Source organism: Citrus sinensis, chromosome 6 (genome assembly GCF_022201045.2).
Source record: "Citrus sinensis cultivar Valencia sweet orange chromosome 6, DVS_A1.0, whole genome shotgun sequence".
Taxonomy (NCBI): domain Eukaryota; kingdom Viridiplantae; phylum Streptophyta; class Magnoliopsida; order Sapindales; family Rutaceae; genus Citrus; species Citrus sinensis.
Window position 1 is genome coordinate 12,460,965 of NC_068561.1, and position 11,622 is coordinate 12,472,586.

General features: G+C 35.2%; 1 protein-coding gene and 1 long non-coding RNA gene across 6 annotated transcripts; both read left to right on the forward strand.

The window, feature by feature from the left end:
• The first annotated feature begins 848 nt into the window (after positions 1–848).
• Positions 849–4,204, forward strand: LOC112495482 (uncharacterized). 2 transcript variants are annotated; one of them, XM_052443010.1, is made up of 2 exons: positions 849–1,009; positions 1,658–4,204. In XM_052443010.1, the coding sequence occupies exon 2, from the start codon at positions 1,665–1,667 to the stop codon at positions 3,774–3,776; it is 2,112 nt and encodes a 703-aa protein (XP_052298970.1). In that variant the 5' UTR covers positions 849–1,009; positions 1,658–1,664; the 3' UTR covers positions 3,777–4,204. The 2 variants fall into 2 exon arrangements, with proteins under 2 accessions (XP_052298970.1, XP_024955369.1); XM_025099601.2 differs by having other exon boundaries at positions 851–1,009; positions 1,645–4,199.
• Positions 4,205–4,768: 564 nt separating this feature from the next.
• Positions 4,769–9,276, forward strand: LOC102607956 (uncharacterized). Of its 4 annotated transcripts, none has more exons than XR_003066075.2 (5): positions 4,769–6,054; positions 6,750–7,024; positions 7,235–7,603; positions 7,684–7,793; positions 8,214–9,276. It is a non-coding gene; the product is annotated as an uncharacterized LOC102607956 (long non-coding RNA). The 4 variants fall into 4 exon arrangements; XR_003066074.2 differs by having other exon boundaries at positions 8,002–9,271; XR_370932.4 differs by lacking the exon at positions 8,214–9,276 and having other exon boundaries at positions 7,684–7,950.
• Positions 9,277–11,622: the final 2,346 nt, after the last annotated feature.

The following is an 11,622-nucleotide window of genomic DNA, read 5'->3' on the forward strand; positions in this document are numbered from 1 at the left end:
TTCCATTTGTTATAAAATTTTGGGTTATTTTTTGGGAAATTTATAGAGTTAAAGGGTATTATGGTAAAAAAAGAGTTTTGGTATCCCTTTTGTGACCGTTTTTCTAAACCTTGGAGATACATAACTATCCTTTTTCCTTAACTAAATAAAAAAAAAATTAAAAGTTAATCCTAATGGGAATTTGTCAAACTTAAATAAATTGGTTTTGCGTGTAAACACACAAAATTAATAATTTTTATAAAAAAAAATATTTGATAATTTTTGCGCATTATGATTTTTACCTTTCATAAATTTCCAATTTTTTCCCACTGGTGAAGGAGACAAATCTCAGCGAATGCACTTTTTGAATATTTTTTATTTTTTTCCCTGTCTAATATAGTAATATTGTAGTTTTAAAATAATAATTATTAGTTGTGTTGTAATAGCTAATACTAAAATAAATATTTTATATTATTAATTTTATTTTTTATTATGTTATTTTGATATAATTAGTAATAATAATAATTTTATTTCCTAATTAATAAGAATAATTTTAGAGTTTTATAGTATATATGAGGATATATATGAAATTATATTAAGTATAAAATTAATTCTTAAAATTATATTTTGAAAGACTTCTTTTTTTTTAATGTGATGGGGACAATATAATTTTATTAAAAGTGATTTTTAAAAAAATTCACTAAATATTAAAAATAATTTTTTAATTTTTTAAAATTACTTTTAAACCTCGGTCTCAAATTGACTAACTCAACCCTCATATGTACTTATCAGTCTTTTCACATTCAAGATGTGCACACTCTGCACCAACGACCCACGTTTATCCAATTTTCCTCTCAAGAAAAAATAGCTTCTGCTGCTTCTTTGGTGACGTGATTTATAAAACTTCTCCTTTATTAGACTCTTGCCATTCCCTGCTCTGACTCTCACTCTCTTTCCCTGGCCTGTCTCTAGGGTTCTTAACGATCAATGCTCTCAGTTTTCGTTTGTTTCCCCAGAAAATAACCCCAAGGTACTGTTGCTCACCCTTTAACTCCATGTTTTTTCATTAGTTAGAATGAATAAACGTTGTCTGGGTCGTTATCATACATGCAGAGTTAGTTAAGGCAAAAGAGATTTTTTTTTTCTTTTTTCGGTCTATAATACATGGAAAATCAAAATACATGTTTTTTTTTTTAATTATCTTCTCTTCATGGAATTGAACTTTTCAACCAACCAAATGGGTCGTGATCATTTTATTTGTTGTTCTCTTATAAACATTTCATGGATGCCTTGTGATTGCTACGGTTAAGTTTTGTTTCATGGATGCCTTTTGTTTTGGTTGCATTTTTGCATTTTGTATTTGCAAGAATCAATTGGTACATTGTCTAGTTCTATACTAGAACTCGTATTTGCTAATATTTGTGATTAGTCTTCTATGCTTTGTTTCGTTTAATTCCAAATTGAATGCCATTCTGAATTGTGCCCAGAGGTTGTATTAACCTGTTAGGCCATGCAAAGTTTTGTTTTTACTGATCATTTCATTGCATAATGAGGAGTCTTTTGATTCAATATTTTGGATCCTTTTGCTTGATTATACCAGCAATGAGGCATCATAGTTGGATTTGATATTTTTTCTAATCTTGACTGTCAAATGCTTGGTTTTAGTTGGATTTTACAGTTGGTAGATGTTGAAAAAGGCGACTAGAGCTCCAAATGTACCTGAACCTGTTTGCGTGGATAGTGACTTTATTCCATATCTCTCTTCTCAACATCAGCATGTAATCTCGAAACCCGAGAAAGATGGAGAACCAAGTTCAATTGGGATAGTGAAGAATGTGGGGTTGAACCTTTCACAGATGGAAAATTTGTCGCATCAACATCGTTGTAGAAAGAATAAGCGTAAAACAATTCCCAATCAGTCAGATAGTATTGCGTGGTATCCTTCTTATCTCAATCAGATGGTGCAAGGAAATAAGTTTGGGGCTGCTTATGGTGCAAGAACAGGTCGAATAAAGGGGGAGTATGGAGTGGAACTATCGACCTGCATTGACGCAGCTCTGGCTTTGATGGAACTGGCAAATGAGAGTTTGGGTTTGCCTAAGAACAGATTATACTCTAATGTTGATCAGACACCAAGTGGTTTGGTGTTAATGGATCAATTGAATGATACAATTACCTACAGTAACCATTCTCAAACTGCTGGTTACAAGACCAAGCTGTTTGAGAAGTTCCAACAATCTTCAGTTCATAATGAGGAAAATGGAGAGAGGTTACCCAAGAAGAAGAAGAAATTCAGGAATGCACCCTCTTTGCCTCCAACAAAGTACAAGAATGATGATGATGGTGAGGAGAATAATTTGCAGAACAAAGTACAGCAACGTGTTAAAGCTTGTATGAAATGGGGTTGTGATCCATTAGACATGTCAATGATGTCATCATTCAAATCTGAAACAGAGAAAAAGAAGCAGAAGAAAAAGGTAGGTGTACCATTCATGTCTGGCCTGGTTGAATATGATTGTATTCAGTTCGATTTAAAGGTCCTTGATGAACCAGTTATTTCTCCTTTGAAGAAACATGCTTTGACAAAAGGAGAAACTAATGATAGCTCTTCATATGGGTTAAATGCTAATTCATTCCTGTCAAAAAGAAGAGCTAAAAATAATGCAATGCCAGAAAAAAAACCATTAGGAAAGCTGGAATTACCTCCAGTAAGCCCCAAGGTTCATAAGGGATTCTCATTCTCCATTATGCATTTTCTTTCTGCCATTCGCACTGCAATGGTCACGCCAGAAGGAGAAGAAGATACTTCTGTAATTGGCAAGCACCTTTGGAAGGACAATTTTAATATTGCACAAACAGAGAAAATGAAGTTGCCTTCTCTCACCATACATCAAATTATTGAACGTGTGAGAAGAAGTCCAATAGGTCCTTGTATTCTTGAAGCCAGGGAGCCTCTTGAGGATTTAGTGAGAGGTGCTTTGCATATATTTTCTTCTAAGCTAGCACCTTTAGGTGTCAAGGATTGGCAGCCACTCACTTCATATCTGAAATCGACGAAGAGTTGGTCCTGGATTGGTCCAATTTCCTTTAAGCCAGCTGAAACCATTGAGGAAGAGGTATCTGTTAAAGCTTGGGGTCTCCCACACAAAATGCTTGCAAAGTTAGTTGATTCTTTTGCTAATTGGCTGAGAAGTGTTCGAGAGACACTTCAGCAAATTAAAAGCCTTCCTGCACCACCTATGATTTCAATGCCAAAAACTGCAGATTTGGAGCAAAGATTAAAAAGTGCAAGGCCTCGGAAGTGTACAGCCACCATTAGCCCATCCTCTGCAGAACTAAGGGCTTATTTCCATATTGAGGAAGCTCTCAGGTATTCAGTTCCAGAAAGAGCTTTTTTATATACAGCAGTGGATGGTAGAAAATCCGCAGTTGCTCCTATGAGAAGGAGCAGTGGCAAGCCATCATCAAAAGTCAGAGACCATTTTATGCTTAAAACAGATCGGCCACCTCATGTCACCGTGCTGTGTCTTGTGAGGGATGCAGCTGCGAGGTTGCCTGAAAATATGGGTACCAGGACTGATGTTTGTACGCTTATGCGTGACTCACAGTACATTGTTGAAGATATCTCTGATGAACAGCTTAATCAAGTTGTTAGTCGTGGTCTTGATCGTTTGCATTATGAAAATGATCCCTGTGTACAGTACAATGGAGATACAAAGTTATGGGTTTATTTACATGGAGATAGAGAAGAAGATGACTTTGATGATGATGGTACCACCCATAGAAGAAGCTGCTAACGGCAATGGCAATGGCAAAAACTGGTAGGAATTTCTTGTAATCATATAGGTTCTGTTCTCATTATAACTGCTTCTCTGATATAAGTGATCTAGTATGAACGTTGGTCATAAGATTGATCTTTTCATGCGTCCTGCAACGAAATTTTCTGGATTATTTTTTGTTTGAAATCCACCACTATTAAATTGACACGTCAAATTTGTGTTTGAATATTCTTACATGAAAAATAATATAGGTGTGTTCGTATTAGCTCAAATTTGGTACGATTCATTGAAAACATGACATAAATATAAAATGATTACATCAAGTACCGACATTAGTTATAGAACTTCTTGTTGGATTTGCTATCTTTAAGAACCAACTTATGTGGTAAATGCGTTGCGGTTGTATAAATCAGAATGTGGCTGAGAAATGATAAAATAAGTAATCATTTTTTTAAGAATGCAATATTATTTGTCCAATTCGTTGTGTTTGTATTATTGATCTAAAACATTAGACTAAATAAGTTTTAGATTTTTTGGGGGTTTGAAGAGACTTAGCTGACTGGTTTTTAAGTGGTTTTATTTGACTAACTAATCGAAGTTAAATTTAAAGGGGAGTATTGATAATATCCCAAGCTTTTAATTTTAAATTTCATCTCAAATGATGTGTTATTAATTGAGTAGTTGGTAATTTTTTATAAGATCCAAGTGAATTAATTGTACTATTTTATCAATCAATTAATGAATGCTACATCATTTGTGATATATTTTTATGATAAAAATTTTGGAATGTGTAGCATTACTCTTTTAAGAGAAGTAGAGTCTTGAAAAATTAATTTAAACTTTATCCACCCTTTACTTTTAGAAAACAAAAATTTATTTTTTTAATGTAATTTAGATACGTTTCTTAAAAAAAAAAAAATAGAATGTTACTATTTTAGAAATTTAAAAGATTTAATTTTGTCCTTATATTTGGAATGCTTACCCTAATCCCAATTGTATATTAATTAATTAAACCGAAGGTGCGGCAAAGATGCCCGTATTAGAACACACATGCTTACAAGCACGACCAAGCACTAAGCCCTTAGATTAGTTCACAAATGAATCATAGGCTGCATGTTTTCACGGGGTTTTGTCAGGTGTGAATATTATTTTTCTTCGAACATGTACAAAAAAGAAACCCTGTTGTGCTATACAAAGTCGCCAAACTCTATCAATCATCTATAGGTCTTCCTGTTCACAAAAATTGAAACAGACATCGTCAAGTAAGAGCTTACACAAGGCTCTGAGAGTCCTTGATAGTTGATATCATGTCGCCCAGAACTAGAGTCAGTACAAAGACCGAAGTCCGTCTTTGGCTCATTCAGGACTTTCTACAAACAGATTCCAAGCATCTCCATTCGCAACAATTTAACCATGATTTCACCGGTACAAATTCAACGTTTGGATCATCAAATGTATTTGATCAGTTGCTTGACACTTCTGTTGTTGATGTGGAGAACTCAATCTCCATGCATCATGATTTGCACAGGGAACGGCTGAAAATTGATGCGAGTTTTTTTGTCAAATGCCAGTGACTTCATGTGGGTCTACACGGAACATCCGTGGTGGTACTCAGTACCAGTGCTTAGCTGTAAGAAGTGGGTTTGTTGCAAATGTTTATGTAGGGAGTTCTTTGATCAGTTTTTGCGGCAAATGCGGCGAAAATATTGATGTATATAAAATGTTTGAGAAAATGCCCGTTAGGAACGTAGTGTCATGGACAGCCATCATTGCTGCCTTTGCTCAAGAATGGGAGGTTGATATGTTTTTACACCTTTATTGTATGATGAGAAATTCAGTGTTAGAGCCCAATGATTTTACGTTCACTAGTGTTTTGAGTGCTTGCACGGTCACTGGAGCTCTTGGACGGGGAAGAAGTGCTCATTGTCAGACGATTCGTATGGGTTTCTTTTCGACCAAATGAAAACTTTAGCCTATTTGCCCAAAATGCACGAGGAAGAGGTTGATGATGCTTTACATGAAAGGATAGATAGAACCGTCTTAAGTTATAAATAGTCAAAACCCTAACGTTTGTTTTCATCTAAAGCTCACGCCATCATTGTCACTTGCTGCCATCGTCAACACTTTCATGTGCGCTATCAATTGAAAACTCCTGAAATCCGATGGTTTCAGTTCCATTCTCAAGATGATGGTGCATTGGACGCAATTGAGTTCACAGAGAGATAGAGATGAAGATCTTTTCTAATCTTCGCTTAGAAGTAGCTTTGATTCAACATAAAAGGCTCGAAATTGTTAGGTGAGGTTCTATCATTTCCAATTTCATAGCTTTTATTGAAGCATGCCAATGATGATTAGTGACCAGTAATACCTTGATTGCTTCGCAATTGATTGATGCTGATACTGTATCACATTATTTATTCGTGTGTGGTATGTGTGAAAATGGTTATGAGACAGAGAGCTGAATTTGTACCGAAGTATTTGATAATCATCTTGCATAATTAATTAAATGCCAGATGATTAGCCAATATCACTCAACCTACTAGCCAAATTCCCATGTAATATCACTGTTTATTGCTGGCATTGCTATAATAAGGAGCCAGATTTGTCTAAATTCATCATATAAATTGAGTTACTTGTTTTCAATTCTGTTTGAAACGCTATCAAATCATTGGCTCTTGTTCTGGAACTTGCGATTGTAATTAGTTTAGAGTGGAAGTATGTGAATAATTACAATTTACTAGTTGAGTATATTCTCTCAAATTAGTATAAGTGTCCAGGTTGAAGCAGTAGAAGCGATTGATCGTAGCATAGTATTTTCCCATATTTTTTATTTAGATCATCTATATTTCCTTGTATTAGAGTTTTTTTTATTCTGTTTCTTCCTTTTTCCATTTTCCTTTTAACTATTATATGTTTAGAAAATTTATGATTCTTTTCAGTTTTCACTCTTGTCTAAAGTATTAATTAAACAATGGTCCTGACATTTTTCAGGATTATTAGGCTTGCACCACATGGGAATTTCAAACAACAATTGGCTTGGCAAGAGTCCATATTGTTAAGGTTCAATCGATAGACTGTCTCTTTCCTTTACCCTGTAGTCAATACGGCTGTGATGAATATTGAAAGTGAGATTCTTGAGTAATTAGTTGGAAAACATGCTTTTGGCTTAAACTAACACTCAGAGACAAAAATAACAATGGGATTTGGAGAGGCCCTTCATTCTCTGGACCTTTAAAAATGCCCAATGGATGAGACCTTTACTATTGGTAAACTTCCTTATCTTTTTACTTAGTAAAGTTAAGAGTCTTTGATGCACAAAAATTAGGCAAAGAGCAAAAGAATAATCCAAAATTAATTAAAATTTATTGCATTCAATTTATTTACAAAATTGTTATTTTTGATATTGATAGAAGGTGATTTTAAAATCAATATTGTGTATAAGTTACCTCATTCTTATGTAAGAAATTACTTTCCAGGTTCTGCTGAAGGAAGACTAATGCAAGTGGTTAGACAGTTAGTGAAGGCAATACGATAAGGAGAAAGTTGGATTATTTAGGTTAATGGTTGTGAAGATATTTTGGGATTCATAAATTTAAAGGGTAACCTTCAAATGGTATTGGCACTTTTTGTCTTATTTTTAGAGTTATTGCATTAGTAGGACAGCTCGAGTACAAGCGACTTTCCAGCACTTATTATGGCATGCTACATTACTGAATCAGCTGATATTGGATCAAATGGGATATCGAGACTCAGTAACAACGTTCTTGCCGGCATTGCAAGCTCAATTAGAACACTAACAAGTTCAGAGATGCCAAAGCAGGGGAAGCAAGTTCCTGTTTTTCATGGTAATTGCTTTTTTCCAATTCATTTATCTAGCATTTGATTAAAAATGGGGGTTCTCTTTCATTTTGCCTTTACTTTGCAGGTATAACAGACTTTGCTGAAGTGTATAGCTTCACAGGGAGTTCCTTTAATCTGGCACCAAAGGCCATTACGAAAAGCCCGAAGAAATGAATACCATATATTTCTGAAACAGTGAGTTAATTTGTACTGTTTTGTCAGCTTTACTAGTACATGCTATTGGTAGGTATCTAGTTTAAGATACCCTTATTTCACATGTTGCTCTGCTCTAAAAATGATTAGTCTTTATGAGTTATTTGGAAAGAGAAAATGATTACCGTTTGATGCTTTATCTGGAATTTTTTTTTTTGTAAGCTTTTTCTCTTGTTTGGACATTATTTAGGGCTGGGCATGCGGTTTATTTTTACCGAACCGAACCAAAATTGCTCAGTTCATTTTGGTTCGGTTAACAAGTGAAAACCGAACGCTTAGTAGTTTATGACCGAATAGTTTGTGTTCGGTTCGGTTGAAGGCACAAACCGATTGGTTCATGGAAATTTCAATTGAAAAAGATAAAGAAAAACCGAAGCTTTTAACTAGACTAAAACTTAGCAGAGCAGCAGCCATCGCAGCAGGTGCAGCGGCGCAGGAGCAGCCGCAGCCCCTTCTCTCTCTCTCTCTCACGGCCACGATAACTCTCGACTCTCTCCGTCTCCGGGCACCATCTTAGCCAACTCGCGGGAGATTGCAGCCTTGTTCAGCATCGATTAGCTCGCAGCAGACGGCGGACATTATCGTGATTCAGCTATAGGTCTCGCAGCCATCGGTTCTTGCATGTATTTGGTTTTTGTCCTCTGGTTATGTTATTGGATAAAAGATTTGTAAATGTGAACTTGATTCAAGAGATTGGAGACTAACAATCGTGTGATTCTTTGTTTGATGGTAATGCTGTCTGATAAAGATTACTGGGCCAAAGCTGGCGAGCTCGCTGTTAAAACAGCAAATTATAAATCTAGATAAATTTAGAAACTGAAAAATTTTAGAACTTCGGTTCAGATCTAAATTTCGGTTCATTTTTTTGAAACCGATCGGTTTCAGTTAGGTTCTTCGGATTTGGATCAAAACCGAACTGAACCGTAAATTGCCAGCCGCTAGACAATTTTCTTAAAAGTTAGTTCGCTTTATTAGCTATTTATAGATTTCCTGATCTGAGATGGTAAACTCCTTGACACATAGATCCAGATTCTTAGCGTACATAAATTATTACTTATGATTAGTGTTGACACATCATAATCCACACATCCAATTGTAAATTGTTGATTGTCTTGTACTTGGATGAGCAGAGCATTAGAAACTACTTACAATCTAAAAGGGATCATGGTCTGCTTTGGAAAGTTGATGAATCAGTTTGCCTAGTTGGTGGCTTCTCCATAAGTTTCTCACTTGGTTTCTCTATCAATATGGGAGGACCACATGGAATATTAACTCCTAGGTTTCCCAGAACCTTTCAGCGATATATTTTTTTTATCAAAGGCATCATTTATGTTAAACAATTTATGGTTCTCATTGTTACTAATTATTATAGTCAGATAGTTATAACGAAATGAATTGATGTGTTGTGATCTATTGTATTATCACATTATATTTTGGGTATTTATTCTTTTTATTCCTTCATTTGGTGGGTCTTGAATCTTGATTAATGGAGGTGTTGTGGAGTGGTTGAGCTTAGAATTTATAAAAAGTAAGATTATATGACAAATGGTCGAAAGGGCAGGGGGCTGTTATTCAAATTTCGTCATTGTATTTACTTTTGAATGCAAACTTAATAACTGTTTGCTCATGCTTAAATTTTGAAATGGTTAAATGGGTATTAGTTGATGTACTAGTATGTGAATACGATGCCGATGCAGTCCCTCCATGGGGCTGTCCTTTTTGCCTTTTTAGGGGCTCATACATTTTGCAGCCACTCATCCGCTGTCGCTAAATTCTTGCGACGCCTCGTATGTTTTACGATGACCACATTGCTATAAGTGCGATGGCTTTTTAGACTTCACAAATGAAAAATAACGCGATTACTCGCATCAACTTTCTCCCGCTGTATTGCTGTTGTTGAGGGCTATCAGAAATGTAAATAGCCGAGTGGCCTTTTTCTTGTTGCGACTTCTAACTTTTGCTTTGAATAATAAAGCTAAGGAGGATAAGAGTGCAGTGGATAAAGTGCTTGCTAAGTTTATAATTTCAAACCACACTTTCCTTGAAGTTTCTGAATTTGAACTACAATTTCTAGTTGACTTGAGTAAGAACATTGAAGAATTTTTTCCGTACTTATGATTTACCAAATTCTACGACCGTATACGTATGAAGGAATTGAAAAATACATTTGAATATCAAGAAATTTTTTACGTACCGGCTATACACTTATTTCTTAGACTAAAAATAACCAATTAAAAGTCCAAACATGCACATGCCGCACCAAGAAAATACAAATTTACTAAAACCAACTTCCATTTTCATTTTTTCAATCTGACAGTGAGCATCTAAACGGCTGACTGCTGATTTTGTGGCTCCAAAACGCGGCGATTCATCATTGTCCCCAGCAAATTGAATATCTGGGGAGTTGCTTCATAAAGCAGGTCATAGAGTTGCTGATGCCAGGCGTGCGCTACCGTTACAAAGCAAATGACCCATAAGACCAAGCTGAACCAACCCACAGGCGGAACAAGGATTATCAGAAGCAAAATTGAAGCAAGAGCTCCGGCGAGGAGACTGATCTTGCCAAAAATTGCATGGCGCAGCTTTATTTGAGTAGCTAGTAGTATAGCATGTACTAGCAGAACAGCAAAGAATGCCACCATGACCCTGTAGTGTGTGTCAAATGGGTTGGCATCTTTTGACTGGAGTTTAACTTGGAGCAGGGTGCACGATGTGTTGATTAGAAACACGATTATGGAAGAACACTGGATGTAGAAATTCATTCCTCGCTCGTTCTCGCTGTCTCCATTAGAAGAAAAAATTGCATTACAGTAAGTAGGTTTGAAAGGAAGTTGTCAAATAATTAACTAAATCAAAAATGAAATGATGACCTAAAACGCATGTTAATTAAGAAATTTTGCACTAACCTTTGAGTCGTACCGAAATCATTTGCATGGTTGTTTGGCATTTTATCCAGTGTTTTCTCTAAACTCCAAATCAATCTCTGACTGTGGTGTTAAGAAGCAATGTTAGCCTCGTTGGGTTTGTTTTTATAGGCAAATTAAGCATTTGCATGGTCTTAGCATGCAACTCAGCATTAATTAATCATTCGCATGGTCGGAAAGTTGACTTGCCAGGGGTTGAAGTCAAAAACAAATCAACCCGTCTATTTTTCCGTCTTATAAACCACTCCCGAATAATTTGTGGAAACAATTATAATTCGTTAAGAAACGGCCCGTTTAATTGAGTTCTTCAGTCTTACTACTGTCACCCCACTCCAGCAATATTCGTTTGAATGAGAGGGCCGTCATTTATTTATTTATTTATTTTTGCGTTAGCAGAAAATTATAGAGTTGCTGTATTTGCACAGTTTCATTAGTCGCATAGAATCCTTATTTTATTAAAATTATTTTCAAGGACAAATATAGATAAAATTAAATCCAGCTACTCCCATCATGGATCCGCCAATGCGTATCAGAACATTTTCTTGCATATTAATTAAAACACAATAACGAAAATTAAATGGAAATAAAGCAATGCTTATAAGCCATACAATCAATCTAATGACCTCTTGGTATTTGAGAATTTATATTAAAAAAAAATAACTCATAAAATTGATTTACCGAAGATTTTCTCTATCCCATGCATCTGAGATAACTAATTCTTTCTTAAGGAAAAAGATTTCACTTCTATAATAACTTTATTATAAGAATAAATTTTAATATATCCCACTTAGAATGATGATCTCTAATTTATCCCTAAGGTTTGCAAACATCAATTTATTCCCTTTATCATTGGAAAAAAAAAAGTAAAAAATTTCATCATCCATGTG